This window comes from Camelus bactrianus, chromosome 4, assembly GCF_048773025.1.
Source record: "Camelus bactrianus isolate YW-2024 breed Bactrian camel chromosome 4, ASM4877302v1, whole genome shotgun sequence".
In the NCBI taxonomy this organism is placed as follows: domain Eukaryota; kingdom Metazoa; phylum Chordata; class Mammalia; order Artiodactyla; family Camelidae; genus Camelus; species Camelus bactrianus.
In genome coordinates, this window is record NC_133542.1 from 21,271,262 (window position 1) to 21,292,491 (window position 21,230).

The 21,230-nt window shown below is 40.6% G+C and overlaps 1 protein-coding gene across 18 annotated transcripts in view; it reads left to right on the forward strand.

Moving 5' to 3' along the window:
• Positions 1 to 21,230, forward strand: part of BNC2 (basonuclin zinc finger protein 2) — a 410,419-nt gene that overhangs the window by 109,429 nt on the left and 279,760 nt on the right. For 13 of the 18 annotated variants that reach the window (XM_074361530.1, XM_074361531.1, XM_045509913.2 and 10 more), the window contains one exon: positions 14,475 to 14,675. The exons of the other annotated variants lie outside the window; for them this stretch is intronic. In XM_074361530.1, the coding sequence (XP_074217631.1) occupies positions 14,580 to 14,675 (96 nt within the window). In that variant the 5' untranslated portion in view covers positions 14,475 to 14,579. The remainder of the gene's footprint in view (positions 1 to 14,474; positions 14,676 to 21,230) is intronic. 18 annotated transcript variants of the gene reach the window in all.

Genomic DNA, 21,230 nt, shown 5'->3' on the forward strand with positions numbered 1-21,230 from the left:
AGTCTTGTAGACGGTGCCCAAAGAGTAAAAAGAGTACCTCCTGCTCTACCTTGGTGCATTGTTGTCATGAAGGAACACGGATTTCTCCTGCCATATCTTCAGTTCCCTGACACTCCACCCGTTGCCCCTCCCACCCTGTCCCCAGCAGCTGGAAATCCGTGGTTTAATTTTAAATTTCTTGATTTTTTTTTGACATGTTGGCCACGAATTCAGCAACACACTCGCACACTCATACACACGGAGGGAGCTAAGCAAAACATACTTGGCCTGAGGGCTTCAGGTTTGCAGTGTCTTTCCGCACATATACACGTACAGCACGTAATGTTCATTGAGTGCTCACGTGCCCGGTGCTCAGCTAAACCTTTTGTGAGAGTAAAAATATTTAGTGTTTAGAACCATTGGTTAACTAGTTATTCCCTTCCTACAGATGAATTTTGACACTTTGGAAGGCTAATAAATGACTTGCCCAGGTTCCACAGGTATTCAAACCAAGTAATCTGACTGTAGCACCACTGGGCAGAACTGACTCTCTCCAACAAGGGTGATAAGCACACACACAAAAAAACAAACAGCCGACTGTCAAGGGTGGATGGAGACTGTTATCCAGTATTAGCTCATTTGTGTGCAGTGGTACTGTCTGTGTGGGTGCGTGCTGGATGTGATGCGTCCTGGAATGCTCTCTGCATTCACACTTTATAAGATTTTCCTGATAAAGCTAAGTGAGGCCAGTGCAGAAATTTCACGGGGAGTTTATATTTCTTTTTGTCACAAACTAGACGTCCTGAGCTGTGGGGCCAACATTGTCTCTGTCCAAGGGCAAAAGTACCCCCCCTTCTCATTGCCATAGTTAAACCCCACCCATGGAAATGCTCCAAGTCCTGAGTGATGATCACTTCCTCTGGGCAGGGGTATGAAAAATAAAAGTAAATCTAGCAGGAGGAGTAAATCCCAGAAGACAGAGATAAGTACTTGAGGTCAGAGACTGCATCTTTTATAGTTTGTCTACATACCGAACTCATTAATATGAATAATCTTCCTAGCTGTAGCGGTTGTAGTAGCAAAAGTAATACAAGAAACTAGTCTTGTCTTACATTTTTACGTCAACTCTTTCATTATTTCTGGGACCCAAGGAGGTCTCTCTTTGAGGAACTGATGAGAAAGTGAAGGTCTCTCCTATGTTTTTCCTTTATTTCCATTTCTTTTTCCTACCCACATAAAATACTTTGCAACCTTAAAAACTCTAGCCTGTAAGACTCCAGGAAGAAAGACAAAAACTGTGTGCAAAAATCTATATGTTTATTCTTTTAGGTTTTTCCCCTGGGATATTTTGGAACTCCATTAGACACTGTAAACCTCTTTATGGTTTATTCACTTGGTGCGGAATGGGGGAGAAAAAAAAAGAGCCAGTCCCTGTGGGTGTATTCTTCTCAACACTCTATACCCATCATGTGAATGGAAAGAACCCAAAATCTTCATTTTCAGAACTGTATCTTAGCCCCTGGCTCCTGGAGAAAACCAGTGTGGTTCAGATGTGGGATGGGAAGAGTGGTTTGCATTGGCATCAGCCTTGCGGGTGCTTTGGGGGCTGGAGCACACTCAGCTGTGGGTTACAGATGCTTGCTCTCCAGTATTAATGTGGCCAACATGTGAAACCATGGCACCCACAATACTACACAAAGGTCCACGCCTCTGATAGTTTGAGAAATAACTCCCAGATGAAGAAATTCCTTCTTGAAGGGCTGGAATACATTCTTGAACAGAAGGTCCTTTTCCAGAGGAATGGAACCCAGAAAGAGTCGCCCAATGATGTTGGACTGCACACCAGGGACTGTATCTTAGGGTGTCAATGGTGTTGGGAACTTTAACTAAAAATAGAAAAAAAAAACACCCTACTCTGAACCTGAGATTCATAAGGGCCATATTCTATGCTGTGCACATAGCAGAGAACTTGCACACTCAAGCCATTGGATGGTTTCTTGGGAGATGTCAAATGCAAACCATTAGGGTGGTGGTTGTCATCTGGTCTGACTTAGGGTGTGTTCATTTGTTTCTACCAATTTTATTTCTCTGATCTGTCTCTAAGGTTGGGAGGGCCAGAGAAAACCATATGGACAAGAAAGGAAATGAGCATAGGGTCGGGTGATGCTTTCTCTGTAAGCTTAATAACCAAGACACTTTTCAGGTCCCAGAAATGTTTGTCTCTTCTCATGCATGAGGCCTGTGCTGCTTTCTAACAGGACACTTGAGAGAGCTGGGGTATTTCCATCCCCCATTTAGTTAGTGTGCTAGTTTTCTCATTCAGGTGCCATTTCCAGTGAAATAGTAGCTTATAAGTATTCAGAAGTTAGTTTATTGACTCTTATTGTACTTCTGAGCACCTAATAAATAATTTATTAGTCTGATGGATATGTGGCTATCTAACTATGGGGCATGAAATATGCACTGTTTTTCTAATACACTGTAGGGAGACCTGTTTATAAAGTATTTAGTATTGGTTTTATAATGCACCGTCGACAACAGGAGACCACGAAGCTCAAAGATCAATCTCATTTTGGCCCACAGTATTAATGCTGCTTTATAAAGCTCTATGACAGGTCACTTAGACAGTGGTCCTTGCAGAAAGGACTCTGTTAGGAGGGCCGGCTGCAGGGGCTGCCAGTGCCGTGGATGAGTATCTTCATTCAGGCCCCTGAGGTGACTGGGGGTTGCTGATGTTGGCCAGGTGATGGAACTCTGCATTTCCCTCTTCTCTAGAGGGATTCTGGACTGAGAGTGCCTGGTTCTGCTAATGCAGCCCCACTGATTGTGGGGAGAGCTGGGGTGACTTTGGCCCACAGTGGCAGGCAGTTTTGGAGACACGGCTCACATGGGATGGAGTGGGTCTGCGCTCTGCTCAGCTAATGAAGTGACACTGTTCTGTCCCCCACTCCTTCAGTTCAAATCACAGATGTGACACAGCCTAACAGTTTTTGACTTTTGTTTGCTTTGGGGAGTTTCATTAGCCAGGAATAAATTCTTAGACATTTAAAGAACTGCATACAATAAATACTTAGGATTGGGAGACATCTAAATAAAAATTTAGTAATTTTACCCAAAAGTCAATTCTTAGTGTTGCACTTTCTTTATGAGAACCAAATCCTATAGGAATGCCTTATAAGGCAAAGATGAACCTTTTTCCCTGTTATTATTGCCTGTTAGGGTATATGTTTGGAACAAGGCAGTTTTCAGTTCTGCCTTAAGAGCTCCTTGCTGGTTCTAAATGTTCCTCTTCCCCAGCTGGGAGCTCTGAGCTGCACTTTCTTGACACCAGTCGGCTTGCTTGTGACTTCGCACACTTTTGAAGGAACCAAGGCTGAGTCCCTTCTGCAGTTGGCCATTTCTTTTAGTCACTACTCATTGATTCAGAGTTTCATGTTACCCTCTCCAGTTGGACCATACCCTTTCTACTCTCCACAGGTCCTGGGTTTCATCCTGTCATGTCTCTCTTAGCAAGTGACTTCATCTGTCCTGAAATGATCACTTCTTTTGTGTAGCTATAGTTTATTGAGCATTTACTATGTGTTAAGCACTCAGTTAGGCCCTGGATTACCAAAGATAGATAAAACTCTCTTCCTTTCAACAAGTGTACAGTTTAGTGGGGGAGATGGGTAGTAAATTGGCTTTATACAGGAGCATTACACACACACACACACACACATACACATAAACATATATATATATATATATTTTAACCACAGATTTTTTTTCTCTCTCTTACCTTTGGTTTTTGAGGGAAAAAAAATTTCTTCTCCCTTCAGGGGTACCCTTTTCATTTGTGCTCTTGATCACGTTCTCTCTTAGGACCCTTATATCTTTTTCCCTCTGGCTTAGATCTTCAATATCCTTTTCTCCCCTAGCTGTGTCCTCTTTGCCCGTGATAGACTTCTTTTCCCCTGTGGTGAGAAACAGACCATCAGCACACTAACACCACTTCTCCCAGGCCCTGCAAACTTTCAGGCTACCTCTCTTACTTTACTTGCTTTCTTTGCAAAATTTCTCCATAAGATGTTTTATCTTTTCTGTCTCCTTTATAATTTGCTCACTTCTTAACTGCTTTCCAGTCTGGATTCTATAACTTCTATACCTGTCTTCCCACTAAGACATCTCTCTCAGGACACAAGATATAATTATAAAATATTACGACCACAAGTATATATGGGAATGGTATAATAAATACCGATTTACTTAAGCTTAAGAACTAATGATACACAAATACATCTGAAGCCAGTGGTTACATCCCATTTACATTGTAGCCACTGCCATCTTCCCTATCCAATACCTGCCTTTCCTCAAGCATTATAATTTTTTTTATTAATTGTTTTGGGAGGAGGTAATTAGGTTTATTCATCTGTTTATTTAATAGAGGTACTGGGGCTTGAACCTAGGACCTCCTGCATGCTTGACATGCACTCTGCCACTGAGCTATACCCTCCCCCCTTCAAGTATTACTCTGATTTGGGTGTTTATCATTCCTGTGCATATTGTTTTGCTGTTACTATATTTACTACTTATTATACTTGATTTTACTGTACTCTAAATGTATAGCATTGTTTCTTAGAACATTTAAAACTCTCAATTCAGACTTCCTTTGTCATTGAGAACATTGGGCAGCCACCATGCCCCATTCATACTGCCCCTTCTGTCTTCCCCTGCAGTAACCATGGGTATTCCCAAGATGCTCACCTTGGCCACTTTCTTTTACCTCTTGTGTCACTTCTCTGTGGATGACTCAGATCTGATAACTCCAGTGTCACCTTGTTTTCTTAATGTTTCTAGTTGCCTGGTCACCAGCATGATCTACTGTTTTCCCAAACTGAGCTTACTGTATATATTCCCACCAACTGGTCCATCGCCGTTTCTGTTGACAGTGCTGCCGTGTCCTCGTGCTCAGAATAATCAGAGCTTTAGTGTCACCTCGGACTCCTCTCATTTGTTACACATGTCTCATCAGTTGTTCTTGTCCTCTGGGTGTTATCTCCACATTGTGTCTTGCTCTTTTCCCTCAGCCCTATTGCCTGTAGTCATTTTACCCAGACTGTTAGAATAGCTTCCTCACCGGTGTCCTCACTTTTGTCTTTTCACACTTCAGTCCGTCTGTCATGCTGTTGCCAGATAAATCCTCTTAGGGTCCAGTAGTGATCATACCGGTCTGCTCTTGAGAAGCTTTCAGCAGTCCTGACTGTTGGTGGAGAACAGGATAAATAGCAACTGTTCTTACTGGCTTACAGGACCCTTCCTGTTAGGATAGTTCCCATTGACCCGTCCACCCCTTCCATTCGTCATCGCTCTGCACAGATGTCTACACCGTGTGTTCTAGTCAAAGCGGACCCCTTCTTTAGGAATATCGTCGGTTCTTAAATTCCAGTGCAAATGCTGCCTCTGCTTAGAAACTTTCTCTTACCACACCAGCTGGAAGGAATCTCCTTCCCTAATTGTGGCCAGTTGGGCCACTGCTTCTCTTATCACGTTCGGTTTTATGAAGGTTGTTTTTCTACATGGCTTATCGCCTGTACTGGATTGTAAGCTTCTCCTGAGCGGGGACTGTATCGTAATGTCCGTGTTCCCCACACCTTCTCGTACTTGGCAAATAGGGCTTGGATCAGTATTCCCTCACGGTGGCTAAAAATGTTGAGTTTAAAATGTCTTTCTTGATAATAGCTGGAAGAAGAGGGAGCTAGAAACTGAGCTAGTCAGGACAAAAGTGTATTCCTTACCAATGAGCAAATGATTCAGTTGTTCCCCCTTTGTTACTCTTTTTCTTTCCAGGGCTTGCTTTTTTAATGGTTGGCTGCTGTCAGTCTTAGTAACTCTTAAAACTGCTTGGGTGGTCAGAGGAGTATATTATATTTGCAGTTGTTTTTTAATCTGTTGTAATGTACTCAGTTGCTTCCAAATGATACTGTCTGCAGAGTATGTGTGATTTCCTTCCCGATCTCTCAACAGGCATGTTCAGTGACCACACCAAATAGCCATAATTACAAGTCAGAGGACAGGCTCAGTGAGCGAGGCTGGCAGGCTCATCTCGGGATCCCCTGTTGTGGGGTGGCTGCCTCTTCTCAGGTTGAGGTGTGTTCTTTTCCATTTAAGCCACCTGGATACACTCACATTCTTGTACCATCTAGTTCAGGTCTGTCTCACCTGAGTATTCTTTCTCCCTCCCTCTTACTGTCTTTCACACTCATCCTCATATTGTGAAACTCAGGAATTTACTTGATTCCTCACACTTCTTACCTTGGGAGAAATTACTGCAAGCAGTACATTTAGTGACAGTTACATGAATGATTTTTGACTGTGATGAAGTATCTGCCTTCTTCTGTCCCTTCCCTCCCCCACCTTATTTTATCTTTTCCTTCCCTTTTTTTCTTTCCCAGCATTCTAACTCATTGTTATTACTGATTTTAGATGTAGTACCATAGACTGTAGCAGTAGTAAACTAAACTTTTAGAACTGAAGCATAACGTGCATACAGGAAAGTACACAGCTCTTAAGTGTGTGCAGCTCGGTGAATTTTTACAGAGTGATCATACCCGGAACCACCAATTAGACGGAGATATCTCGCAGAACATCTGAACCTCAGAAGCTTTCCTTGTGCCTCTTTGTAGCCACTACTCTCCACTGAAGGTCATCACTCTTCAGAACTAAGTTACCCATTAATTCTTCCTATTTTTAACTTGCTGTTAATGAGTTTCTGGCATCTTTTGAGTTTCTTAATTTTGAAAACAATCTTCAAGTTCATTCAAATTAGCTTTGTTTCAACATTTTTTCATTTAAATATGTATGTCTATAAACTAGTCTCGGTGGTTTTCCAAAGATTCTGAAACTTCAAGTATACTTAGTGTTTCACTTTTTTAACTTAGTTTTTAGGTTTGTGAATTATATATAAGAGGGTACCATCAACAGAGTTGCTTTTTTTCTGTGATAACTCTAAGAGCATTGTTGGATTAACTGGTTGTCTGTGAATCTCAGTCTTCTTTCCTGACAGTAATTTAAACTGTTTTTATAATAACTTCACTAGGTCCACAGACTTGAGAAGGAAGAACATAAAGAAATTAATACTATCTTTATAATCCTTGCAGCTCTTCATGGACATACAAAAATAATTTCCTGCTTACTCCTGTCTGTTTTTTATACTCATTTAAGAAAACTTGTTACTGGGGGTTTTCCTCTAGATTTTCTCATGAAATGTAGACTTTAGGTTATGGTAGGAAGAAGCCATTGTCACTGTAGCTGAGAGAAAATGAACGAAGTCACTTTTGTGTTTTTAAAGCAAAACAGGATAGGTAAAATGTTTGACTTTTTGGGGGGCAGCTGGAGATTGATATTGACCTCAGATGCCTTTGCATCTGCAAATGTCTCGATTCTAAGGATTCGTCATTTCCTTAACATTTTACAAACGACCTCATCTACCACACCCTCCCGAAATCTTTTTATTTTTAAATTTTTATAGTGTTGCAAGGGATTATGGCATTTGGATATCCCTGAAAACACATCCTTGATGTGTTTTTCTGAAACTGAGCCCCTGATTAGGCTGTCAGCAGATGCTGTAGCACATTGATTGTTGCAGTTGGTACGGAGACAGGTGTCAGCAGGGGTGGTTTCTCCCTTTTGCCAAAGAAGGACGAAGCTTTTAGGTAGTATTTACTCGTGGGGGATGTGCCTGCATCTGTTTCAAGTGATTTAAATTTCTGTCCTATTCAAACCTTATTTTAGGAGGCCTGTTTTCCTCTTAGTCTGAGGTCACATAATACTGTTCTCAGTGCACAAGCTTCTCCCTTGGTGCAGGTGATCACGATTTTTGGTAGGGCAGTTAATATTACTGTTTTTTTGTCATGTGCTCTAATGTGGTATTCCTGTGAGTGAACATCAGTGCAATTAGGACCCTTGATGCTTTGGCAAAAAACATACTAACCAAAAACTGAAAGTATGCCTGCACGTCTTGTTTACATGATCTTGTCCCCTGAAATCTTCAGGCCATTCTGGCTGGGGTTTCTTTATGTTGAAATGCCCAGCCTGGCCGCCGGAGCCACCTGGAGAAGGTATGGTTGTAAACAGGACGCAGCATGCACAATTCTAACAGTGACTATTGTAGGGGAGAGAGGGGCCAGTGATTGAGTCTGGCAAGCAGAGAGGACGTGCAGTTTTTTCTTCTTTCCTTTGAATCTGCAAAGATCCTTAACTGCATTTTGAAATGGTTAATCCATGAGCTGATAACCCACATTTATGTCTCACGTTTTTAGAGAATAAGCAACAGAATTGATGTCATCAAAGAGAAAGATTTATAGAAGAATACAGGTGCATAGTTCAATTCTTTGATGCACAAACGGACACTGGGTTAGATTCAGTAGTTGGCAGGCATGCATCTTCCTTTTAATCTGGATTAAAGGCGGCTGCATTCAGCTTTGACTACATCATCTGATAAATGGAGACACGAATGAGAATTGTTGACTAAGAAAAGTTTTCCAGTTTCCTTAACATTTAAATGTAGGGGGCCACGTAGTATCATCGTCTTCTCTGCAATCATCCGACCTGACTGCCCTAGACCGCTTGGCTCTTGAAACCGGGATGTTTCATCCCTTACAAGGCTGATCCTGGAAGGAAATTAGGAGCCAGTGGATAGTGTGAGATGGAGGTGTGATAGATGAATGCTAATGGTGAAGATGAACAACTTAAAGTGTAGAGATGTCTCATATCAGAACTCTATCTTAACAGCTACTTTTTTAATCTCTTTCCTTTCTCTCCAAACATGCAGGCACCATAGAGTAATACTTCATCTGTGTGTGTGTGTGTGTGTGTGTGTGTTGTGGGGTGAACTTTTCACTGTCCTCCCATCCAGTGACATATGTGACTCAAGGGAAAACAGGCAGCTTAGATTATGATATAATTATACACACAGGGAAAAACCTCAGTTGAAATTATTGTTAGTTTTACTTTTTCTCTGTTCATGAGCATGAGTCCAAAAAATACCCCCTTAACTTCACATGGAAAATGAAACTTTACACAGTAAAATAGGGATGGCAGGTTTCACAAGGGAAAAAGGGTGCTGTCAACTTTTTTCCTCAGGAATATGGAAATGTGGGTGGATTATCTGTTCAGAGGAGGTTTCCTTTATTAATTCTTTTTTCTTTTTTTCACTTAAGACATCTGTTAACATTTCACACAGCCCAACAGATGTTGCAAAGCAAGTCTCATACTTTGTTCTCAAGAAAAATGACATTTCCTCAGTTGGTTCCCCCCACCTCTGTGACTAGGCCCAGCCTCTACTGCCGCCTCATTTGCATACATTAAGTTATATACCTTAATGCCATACAAATTTGTAGTTTCAGCTTTATTTGCATATGGCAAAGTCTGATTTGATTAGAAAGTGGTTTACATGGTTAGAGTTAAGAGAGGTCATACCACTTAAAAAATCTCCTTTGAGAATGGCAACCTAAGTCCACATATAGGAGTGGATAGCCAATTACTAAAATTTTTTTTTTTTATAAAATAAGTGAATTACAAAAGCTTGACTTATTTTGGCATAAGGAAGTGCTGATTGTCATGCGATGTGGCGCGTCATTTTTATTATTTTGGCAAGAACAGGGACAGTTTTGTCTTGACAAGCCATTAGATGAATACCAGCGTGTGTCACATGAAAAACCACTGATCTTTAACCCAGCTCTGTACTTAACCAAGCCTTGAAAATGAACAGTGAATAAAAGAAGAGCAAAGGCCAGTTTACTGTCATTACAGATTACAGAATCTGTTAACAGCTGCTAAGCTGAACCCAGGGAATTACAGGTATTGTTCCGTGAACCAGTGGAAGTCCTAGAGATGCTTGTTATACTGTGTCTATAAATTGTACATTTATTTGATATTTGCTTAGGATTTACATAGTTGGAAGCATAGCTAGAAAAAAGGGAAATCCTTGAGTACTTTCTCAGTGTATGAAATGCATGCCTTTATCACAAAACTATACACACACACACACACATACATACATGAGGTTTCCCTACCCCCAATTACAGAACTTATTCTGAGAAAGCAATGTGCTTTCAAAGAAATTATTAATAAATATTAAAAAGTATCCCCCCCATCCCATATACAAACACACAAAACAAAATCCTTTGTTTCTTCAAGGTTTTTATTGTGGCTAATATTTGCACCGACGTGTAATTTTTTTTTAATGGAGGGAAAGAACGTAACCCACCTCAATACCCAAATATTGAAAAGATCAGTAACATTTTAAGCAGTCAGTTGTGGGAATTCTTGCTTACAGAGCTAACAAGAAAGAACACACTTTCTTACTCTGCTGGTGGAATTGCACTGTGCCTCCCTATAGTCTTGTTATTCCACACTAACTGAAATGCAAATTCTTGGCAACTAATTGGATCTCATTGAGGGTACACGCACAGTATGTAGTGATATGCAAAAAGGTTTTTAAAAATACCATTTCTCTGCAATTACAACTTTTAATTACTATTCAAAAACATTGGTACCTATAGTATAGCTGGAGAATATATATGTCTAAATTTTTTACAGATTACTAAAAAACCACGAGCTATGAAATGCTACATTAAGGGACCAGCTCAAAAGTTAGGGGGAAAATGTTTCTTCACAGCAGTTTATAAATTGGATTTTAGTAAAGTCCTGTGAAAATAAAGACTATTTTTGAAGTTTAGTTTTCAGTATCTTAGAGCCAGTACACTGAAGTCACATTAATAGTGTAATCCTCTTCTTGGAACATTTTAAATGTGCTGTCAGAAACATCAGAAATCTCTTCCAAAAACTCTTGTCTATTTGTTTTTTCCTTCAGTTCTCCAATCTATTTTAACATTGTAAATTGCATTTGAGTTTCTTACTTTGGCATAAGTGTATTTCTGGGATGTGTTGTGTTGAGGTGGAGGTATTCATATTCCCATGTCTTCCACAACTTGGGTGCCTTAGACCTAGTGGTGTATTTCTTCCCATGGTCCGTCTCTCACCATTGGTAAACGTGGGAAAGCCAGCACATAGCCTTTAGTATTTGTGATTCTTTAAGCTGCAATACATGAACTTAGGGCGGCAGATAAACAATTACTGTGTCAGTAAGTGATACTTGCCTCTACTCCTTAATTTTAAGTAATTTTAATACAAATGATTCCAGATAGTTGTTCTGTAATCAGCAGACTATTTAGCCAGTGAACAAACTCAAAAGTCATCCTTGTGCCTTACAGGTATATTTTTTCGTACCTGTGTCCTTAACATGCCAACTAGACAGAAGGTTATCCTAAGATCAAGGACTCTACGTGCTGTGTTTCTGTGTGGAAGTGAGTGGCAAGTTCAAATAATGCATTTGGGGGGTTTCTGGAGAAGTCAGATTTGTATTTTAAAAGTTTGACTTAAAAACGGACGTTCCAATCTTAAGATCTATAAAGTGCAGCATGGAGAGTTGCTTGAGGTTTTCGTTTACTCATTTATTCATTTTTTGTCTGGGTTAATTGTTGTCACATTGTAATAAAACTTGTCCTTTGAGTAGACTATTCTTACAAAGTAGTTAAGGTTTTTTTTGATCAGATCCATTTGGCAGGTGCAGGATTGCATGGTAAGTTTGTTGTAAAAGAAATATTTTAAACCTTAGAAAGATACCCTGGTGCTCTTGAGGCTTGTTTGTGCCTTGACAGTGATATGCCAGGTCCTGGTTATGCTGCAGACCTGTTTCATCTGGAGCAACCCAAGCTTTGCTGTCGTGAGGAGCTTGGCTTGCCTACGTTGGGCAGCGTTTTGTCAGAAGACTGCTGGCTGGGCAGACCAGATTTGGATGTATTAGCTAGTCAGCCTAATAACCCTGTACAGACTGTATTGATTTTCTAGGAGAGAGTTTATGAACTAAATAAACTTGGGGTTGGTGTCTTAATAAACTGCTTCTCTCAGTCTGTCACATTTAGTTACGGAGCTGTGCAGTTTAGGGGGAAAAAAGGCTAATTCTGTTACAGATTGTTCACAGCAGGGTCTCCAAATTAGCCCTTTGTTTTGTAATGCCACCTTGCTTGGGCTCGCTTTGAGCACATTTCTCAGTTTTGCCCTAATGAGTTGCAACACTGATAATGTGGCTGATGATCTTTCATTGATTTCACTATCACTTGCTTGTCTGGTAATTGATCCGTTGCTGAGCCTCTAGTTAATTATATCGGCTTTGACATGGCCCGGTCCACGGGGAATTTCAAGTCTTGCAGAATAACAGTTTTAATAAAAGAGTCTATTACTGCAGGTGCTTGCTGCTGCATGCCAGTTGATTTTTGCGTTTTGTGTGTGTGTGTGTGTGTGTGTGTGTGTGTGTGTGTGTGTGTGTGTGTGTGTGTGTGTGGTTGGAGGGGGAGGATAACTGGGAAAGAAGAGGACCGCTGGACTGAAAGAAAGGAGGGGTTGGGGCTGGAAGAAGAGGAAGAGGGAGTGAAGAAGAGAGGAAGGAAGGAGGGGGAGCCTAGAGGCTGAGAGGGTGAGAGCGGGAGAGCAAGAGGCAGGCGAGAGAGAACACGCAGGCAAAGCGATACAACAGAGCCTGCGAGGAGGAAGCTTGCTATTGACAGTGTCCTTAAGCCTCCCACAAATAACAGCCATTAGTGGGAAGGTCAGGAGCTGAGCAGGCAGCTTGACTGAGGCACTGAGTGCCACTTCAGAAATCAAGAGGCTAGCAAATTTTAGAGGGAGTTTAAGTGGGTAATAGCTAGCTGTAAAGGTACAGTCACTGTTGACAATTGACTCATAGGGTCTTTTCCAGCCCTCTCCCCCCTCAAGAATATTTTTATTGACCACAGGTGGACTTAATATATTTTAAGGCAACAATTCTTTGGGTTCTTGTTTGTTTCTTCTCAGATATTGAATTTGCTGCTTTTGAGACTTTTTTGTGCTTAATGGTGGTGAACCGGAGGGAAGTTTAACAGAAAAGCTTTCAGGAGACGTCTGTTCTAGAGGGGAAGGCACATTTGTGTCAACATAGTGCACGTTTTCTCATCTTTTCTCATTGTCCACTAATGACACCGAGTTGCCATTGAAGCTCTTTTCTGTTTCTTTTGTTGTTTCAGAGAGTAAGGTTTATTGTTATTCTTGAGTTAAGAAGGAGCAAGGAGAGTGGTACATTTGTCCTCAGTATTTGTAGGTGGTTGAAGATTAATGTGCCTTACATTTTAAGTTTAGGAAGGATGGCTTTTTCCTGCTGACTACTTTTATGAGATGACATGAATTTAGCTTTCCATTTTGGAGTTGCTGTTTATGTTCAGTGCATTTTGTTCAGTTCTGCTTTTCCATAAATAAGGTGGATAAATACCATCTAATAAATAGATGTTTTGTTTTAAAATGGGTTTAATTAAAAATACGACATGCTATCTGGGTGATATTTCATCAGGCTGGAAAACATTATAGAATTTTCCAGAGAGATCGTGAATGAAAAATGGAGTTTTTATATTCATTACTTTTTGACTGAGATGGGACAGGCTGTTTTCTTCTTTATGATTTGAAAGGATATTATAGAGGCTTCATCCAGGAACTTTAACAGAGGATTTTTTTTCTGCTCTTGAGCTTTGAGAAAAGGTACACTTTTTTTCTTTGCCATTCAGTGTCTTATTTAACATCGAATTTAGTAATTCTTGCCCTGAGAAACTGGATATTAAATAGTTTGTATGTAATTTGCAAATGTTTATTGTGCATCTTCTATGTTCAAAAAACTGCTAGTTTTATTTATTTACATTTTAGAGTTTAAGGTCACATCTCTATGTGTATTATTTTCTCTAGGAGTTTATATGAGGTTATAAATAGCCTAGCACACACTATATGACTTTTAGGAGCTAACATTTAGGCAACAACTAAGTCAACTTTACATTCTTTTACAGCTGAATATTTTCCTTTCTTCCAGTGTAATTAAGGGAAAAAAGTGTTTTTAAGCATAGCAGTTTACAAATGTAGAAGCAGAGACTGCTGTCAGAAATTGCATGTTATACCTGAAAGCATTCTTGGGAAAAATTCCTCGGGAAGGGTCCCAGACTCTCCTTGCCCCGTGGACAGTCCCTGATGGTGGTGCTGCTTGGAGTGTGCACAAGTGTGTATCTCTCTGTGTGTCTAGAGAGGGGTTAGTACAGGGTGTCATTTGGTGCCTGACAGTGGAACAGTGCAGTTGACTTTTAGCTCTGCTATCCAATGACATGCAGTGGCTGGGAGTTTGAAGCTGATGGTTGGGTCTCCAGTGCTGCCTGCACACCTGACAGGCAGCTGTTAAACCCAGCAAAGGCAAGCTCGGGGAGTCACAATCTATGCATAAATGATAGGGGTATCTGTGCAGAAGGTGCGAAAGAAGCTCTGACCCCCTCCCTCCCCCAGATCTCCCCCTTCCCAAATGAAATGCACAGTTCAGCCAGCTTCTTAACTACACTACACTCCTGCTACTGGCTGCCAAGAGGCTCAAAAAATCCACCTTCACTTTTCAGTCAGAAGAGGCAGAAGTGGATGTGAGAGAAAGAGAGACACAGAGAGACAGAGAGCCAAAGAGGGCAAGAGACTTGACTTTAAGAGACTCCTGTACTGACAACTCCATGCAGTTCGGAACCAGAACGACTGCGGCTGAACCAGGGTTCATGGGGACATGGCAAAACGCTGATACTAACCTCTTATTCAGAATGTCCCAACAGGTAAGTTACTTTCATTTTTTTTTAAGGAAACCTTGAATTGTTGTGTGCACTTTTGTTTCTGGTATTTTCTTTCTGAACATTTCCGGAATTTTGATCACTTCGTAGTTGGGCTGTTTTGTCATAACTGTGTTACTGGAACGCGCAGGGTTACCTCACGGTTTCCCTAAGGGCTCCTTAAAAGAAAAGGGGGGAAAGGATACTGAAGTAAAAGAAAGCAAAGGCATTTGTTGCAAAGTTTCACAGTGTATCCTGGATCGTGGGAAGATTGTTTCCTGTTAAAAATAAAAAATAAAAAATTTAAAAGCCACCCCCCCGAAATGTTATTTTTCTGTCTATATTTATCACTTAATCCAAGTGGAGTAGGTTCGCCAGCCCAACAGCAATAAAACAAACGTAGGGGCCCCTCGGCACTGCCCGACGGACATCCCAGGGCTGGACACGGCTCGACTCCGACCCGGCCAGGGAGAGGAGGCTGTGCGGAAGCCGCTGCAGCGCCGAGGGGCACGGGCGGAGGCGGCGCGCGTGGCGGGCTGAGTCGGCCGGCGGGTCCCAGCTCCTCCGCGCCGCCGCCTCCGCGCTCGCCCTGCGCTCCCGCCGCGCCGGCTGGGCTCCCGCCTGCCTGCCTGCCCGCCCGCCCGCCCGCTCGCCTGCCCGCCCGCCGGCCGGCGCACTCACACTCGGCCGCAGCCTCGGCGTCCTCCCCAGAGCCGTCCTCGGGACCAGCCGCGCCGGCTGCTGGCTCTGCCGGGAGAGCCGACGTGTCCGCGCGAGGCCGCCGGCGATGCTCATTAATCAGCGGAGCCTGCGGCTCGTACCACGCGCTCGGTGATACCTACATACGCGCCCCGCGCGCCCGGCTCCTCTTGCACAATCGCTGGCTCTGCGGTTCCAAGGGGGAGCGAGGGGGAGAGGAAGCGAAGGGAAACAACCCAGAAACTTTCATCTTGGACTGTGCTCAAGCGAGGGAGGGAAGTTCCCTGGTGCCTCCCTCCCAGACACGTCTTGCTTTTCAAAAGCCTTCACCAAACCCACACAAAGCTAGAGTTAGTATGATAGTATCCTCCGCACAGCACGAAAGTATTCCTGACAGATATGCTGGGATTTTAAGTAGCTGGAGGTTGTTAGAAAATTGATATTGCTCCACTCAAAAAAAAAAAAAAAATGCTGCAACTGTTCTCTTTTTTAAAAAAAAAAATTTGTTTTGTTTGTAAGAGTTGACGAGAACTAAATACTTTGAGTTAATTCAATTTTACAAGTCTGGGTAACGAAGAGAAGAAAACAGTTTGCTAGGCTAGAGACCACTGCAAGTTAAGAAATGCATCTGCAAAAGATAGTGCGAAGATCCAGGGCTTTGTAGCGTTTAGCTAGCGAATAGTTGTATCACACAGTTCTAGATAGGATAAATGCATTTGAATAAGGTGTGTTTTGACATATCCTGTAGAGGGACCCTGATTACTGCTGATACAGTAAGTTGGGATTTAAATGCAATCAACATAAACCCAATAAGCAACTCTTTATGTGCAATTTCCCATTCTTGCAAGTTAAAAAGTTCATTTCCTCCCAGAGATACTCCTTGGCGTTGCAGAGTGCTTGAAGAGGTGTGTTTCTGAGGCACAGCCCTGCCTGGGTGGCTCTCTTCGTGGTTGGAACACTGAGTGTGTTTTCACTGAGCTTAGGACCAAATAACTTGTGCTGCTCTTTAAAAATTAGATGTCACCATCAGGGTTTCCTCGAGTTAGTGGAGGTCGTGTGTGTGTGTTGAAAGGGAAGATTTGGTTTCCGTCTCCCTCTAGCTAGAAAAGAGTTAATAAAACCAGATAGAGATAATGATCAATTGATAAATGGCTATTGAACCACATAGATGGTGTTAGATTGCTTCTTTGGCACTAGCCCATTTCCAAGTAGATTTGAATCTAACGAGTCTTTAAGTCATGGAAAACATTTTAGCTAAAAAAAAAAAAAGGTAAATTATAGAAATGATGGTTCAAAATTAGGAAAATAATTTACAATCATGGAGAGAGAAAAACTTAAACAGCCAAGCTAGCATGATGTTTTTGATCCAGCTGCTTCACTCTGTGGGTATATAAAAATCCATTTTGTGTGTACCTGCATACATATATGTGTCAAAGTGAGCATCAGTGAATACATGAAAAGAGTAGAAACACAGGGAAGTAATTTATACATGATGGATGCTGTATAAAACTATACAATATTAATTATACTATTTACTAAACAGTAATACAATGAAGGGAGAAAAATCACGATTGAAAAAGTGTTGTGATTTCACTGTATTTTCTGTGTTCTCTTTATTTTTTGATTTTGTTGTAGTTGTCAACTTATCCCCCCCCCCCTTTTTTTTCCTGTCATAGTTACTAAATGCTTACCTCCTGTGCATTTTTGGAAAGCATGTAAAAGGGTATGAGTTTACGTGTTTTTTTTCCTCCTTCAAGATAGATGACATTTTAGCTTATATAAATATTGTGTAAACTTAAATTCAAACTCTTTAAATCTAAAAATAATATGGGCTGTACATGTTAAGATGTTTATTTTCCTGACCTATAGTTCATCAGCAATGCTGGTGCAGTGTGTGTGCATGTGCGTGCACGCGTGCGCCCGCGCACAAGTGCACGAAAGACACTTTTCTTGAAATGGTATCTCTTGAAGCCAATAGTTTCAAGCTATACTAGTTTCGATATACACATTAAGCCACCTTTTGTCTTACTACGGGTGAAAGTTTGCCCAGTTTAATCACGTATGCAGAATTTTGTATTTCTAATGCATAGAGTTTTTTTCTATATTATGATTATTTTAATTTCTAAGACAAAATTGACTTAGCTCATGAAATGAATAAATTTATTGAATTTTTGTACTTCAAAGTTTTCTGCAATAAGTTAGAATCTGTAAGATTTGTCTGGTCATTTCTTTAAATATTGGAAAGGACTAGTAGTTTTTAAAACTGAGTTACAGAGAATTCATCAGTATTATTTAACTGCAGCAAAACTTACAGTGGGAAATAGCTCATGCATACTGAAATTTCATATTCCTGCTTTGTGTCTTCTACAGGTAATTTAAGAAGTAGGGATATAAAAATCTTTGTATTTTGTTTTGTATGAGCAAAGTTAAGTTTGCTTATGTCTAAGTCTTTCAGTCTAATTCTAACAAAAAGATACCACAATCCGAGGCCAATTTAGATTTAATGGAAATAAGTCTGTTCCTCTCAAGTTGGGGACCTGACAGTTTGACTACATTTTTCTGCCTCTCTCCATTATTCTCCCATATTTGAGTATTTTTTTTCAAAAGGGATAATATTTTTCATATACAAAAATATTTGATAACCTTAAAGGATATGATTCTTGACTTTTGTGAAAGGAGTTCTTCTTGGGGTCACTTTGATCAGCGACAGGTCGAGAATAACCAGAGACCCTTTGCTCATCTTCTCTGTTAATCTCCTAGAGTCCTAGAATGTTATTTTACCCATTTTAACCTCATTATTAAAAGCAGAAAACAAGGCCTGTTTCTGGAAGTTTTGTGTTTTTAAATCAGGTTTTAAATGGTGATTTTTCTATGTTTGTAAATATTTTGTGCATGTGAGGGCATAGCAGATTCTTTGTAGCTCCCTCAAGGGATGCAATAGTCTAATATATTTTGAAAGAAATGAAACCATCACAGGTAAAAGGCTCTAGCCCACGCTTTGCACAGTAGTAGAGGCATTTACCTTTTATTATTAGTGAGGTATATTTAACCTGTTTCAAATAAAATGTGGATCCCTTAATACGGTCTCTTTTCAGACACGAGTGAAATCCTAAGTTAGAATTATAAATGACTCTGTGCATCATTATGTAGTAATTTAGGATTCACCCAATGATGTAACAAAATTAACAACATAATTTCATTGTGAAACTGTGTCTTGTTAAAGAACAACTGTCTGACATTCTCCTACAGTTGCTTTATTTAACTTCATGCAAATATTATTAGTGGTGACATTTTTCTATTGTGCATTAGATTCTCTCATTAGCATGATGTGTTAGTTATCACCAGAGAAATCATTTCCTAGATAGGTGAGGGGCAAACCAAGAAAGCTAAAAATTAAATCAATGATTTACATTAATACCAGAGCGTCTGCTCACCAGAGATAGGACAGAGTAAAGCAAACTTTCTCACTAATATAAAATCTAGCACATTTCAGAGAAATGATAAATAAAATATATTGTCAGAAACATATAATAACATTGCTGGAATCCATTTAAAAGCATGCTTGATATGAATTTTTCTCCCAGTAGTCTTTTAGTTCTTTCTATTCAAATAGGCAAGCACAGTTTCCGTTGGTTGAATCTATATTTTAAAGTGGAAATGGTGGTTTTGTCTGACTTCCTACCTGCACCCCCCCCCCCCCCCGCACACTAAATAATTTGAATGAATGTTTATTCACTAACAATTTAAAAGGCACACGGGCAGTTTTTCTTACAAGTCAGATGCCTAATTGTATATTGTGGTTTGATTCTTCTTTCTAGTTCGTACATTTTTATTCTAAACTCTCTCCCACTCGTGTAGCTGGCCCTTTTAACATAGGGATGTACATTCTTATTTAACCAGAGCCCTGAGTAAAGCAGTTGATAGTTAATGGTCTTTGAAAATGACTTTCATTGCCAGCCATCAGCCATCCCTTGGTTTCTGTACTTTTCCCTCCTCCCTTTTGACTCCCCCTTTTTACAGTTGGTGTAGTTTAGTCATCATGTCTTACTAAAAAAGGATTAAATTGAACAAACTTACTGTCTTGAAGCTAAAGTAAATATTTATATTATATTAGGAAGCATGTAATTTCAGCCTGTTCAATTACTAGGCTGCCACCTCCAATTTTGTTCCCCTGTTTAATTTGAGTGATAATATGTTTTATTTTGAAGTCTTAACTATAGACATATACTCCAATATAGTTCTTGTCATCCATTCTTATAATGTAGCATGAAAACAGGAGTATTTGGATAATTGTTAAAATACAGATTATAGCATGGAGCCAGGTGCTCGTGTGTTGGCCTCTGCTTTACGTGAAGTCTGCATGTTATACATAGACTTACAGGTACTGTCTAATTTGTAACGCAGTGGAGAAGTAGCAGGCCTTATATGGTGTTTATATACCTGTTAAAGTAAAACATGCACAGGCATATTCTCAGATGTGTATGCAGTATATGTTAATCTGTGCCCAGATGTCAAGTTTATTTTCACGAGGATACATTAAATGAATTTGAACATAGTAGGTGATCATTTTGAAATTATTTTTCTCATATGTCTCATCTGCAAGCTGGTCCTGTGTGTGTGTGTTTGTAATTTGTAAAGCCTTTTACTAAAGTGAGTCAAGTAACCACAGTTGAAAAATAAATCCCTTCAAGGTGCAGATATCTTATGTTGATAATTGTAGGTATTTTTTTATAATTATATTTCTAAGTGTATCGTAACATTCACTGATAAATCCAATTATTCAAGCATGGCTTTATGGAAATCTGATTAATGTAGTGACAGGACAGATTTGGGCTCCCACAGCAGCACATCCTCCCACTCCTGTGTCAGGGTTAAGAGCCGCGGCAAATCCTCCCTAACTAATTAGATGCTGAGTAAGGCATCTCGGAGAAGTTGGGGCAAAAGTGAATGGGTCACAGCCAAAGCAGGATTGCAAGGACTCCAGCGATAGTGAAAGCATTCAAGTTTGCCAGGTCGTTGTGACACTAGGAGCTGATTCCAGAGGAACGGGCCGTTACAGATAGTGAGCTGGCGTCATCCACGTCAGTGAAAACAAAAATTCTAGTGCCTCCCTCTCCCACCTTATATGCTTTACACACACTTAAAGTTAGGGTGGGCATCTGCCCATAACAGTCTGCAAAGCTTGTGAGAGGGTTTTCCCTCTAAACGTGAAGAGCTCATGACTCTTAACAGCCGTAGAGGTATTTTCTGAACTTGGGACTCTTGATTAGAATATATATGTATATGTATCAAAAGGAATAAGAGGAGAAACTGGAATTTGCTTTTAGCTTGTGTCTACAATCTAAATCATAGTGTTGAATTGAACTAGGAGTTAACTTTTTTTTTTTTTTTTAACCACGGAATACTGTCAGGGAACTTTGTGTTAGCAGGGATAAGAGAGTGAATCTTTTCACTTTGACTTTTTCAGTGAGAGAAATTTTTTCTGGGACTTCCCTACTTGTTAGTGTCCAGAGAACATGGAATATAATGGTTCCAAGATTTCCTCTCACGTGAGCTTTGGAGCCTGGTTTGTTCTGTGCTTAAGAATGAATTCCTCACCATGTGAAAATCCTCTTGGACCTTTCCTGGTGTGTTTTTGCCGCTGCCTAACCACCTTTCTCCAGGGCTTGGTCTTAAGATTGCTGGCGGATCGTAGGGAATGATTGATCTCGCCCCCATCTGCCAAAGCTGATGCCATTTGTATTTTCCGAAAAGCAGCTGGCTTCCACATTTTGCTTGGTGAGCCTCGTCTTCTTAAGGACCAGGGAGACGAGGAGGCAGGGAGTCAAGAGACTCTTTGAGGGAACTTTGACATCTATCTTT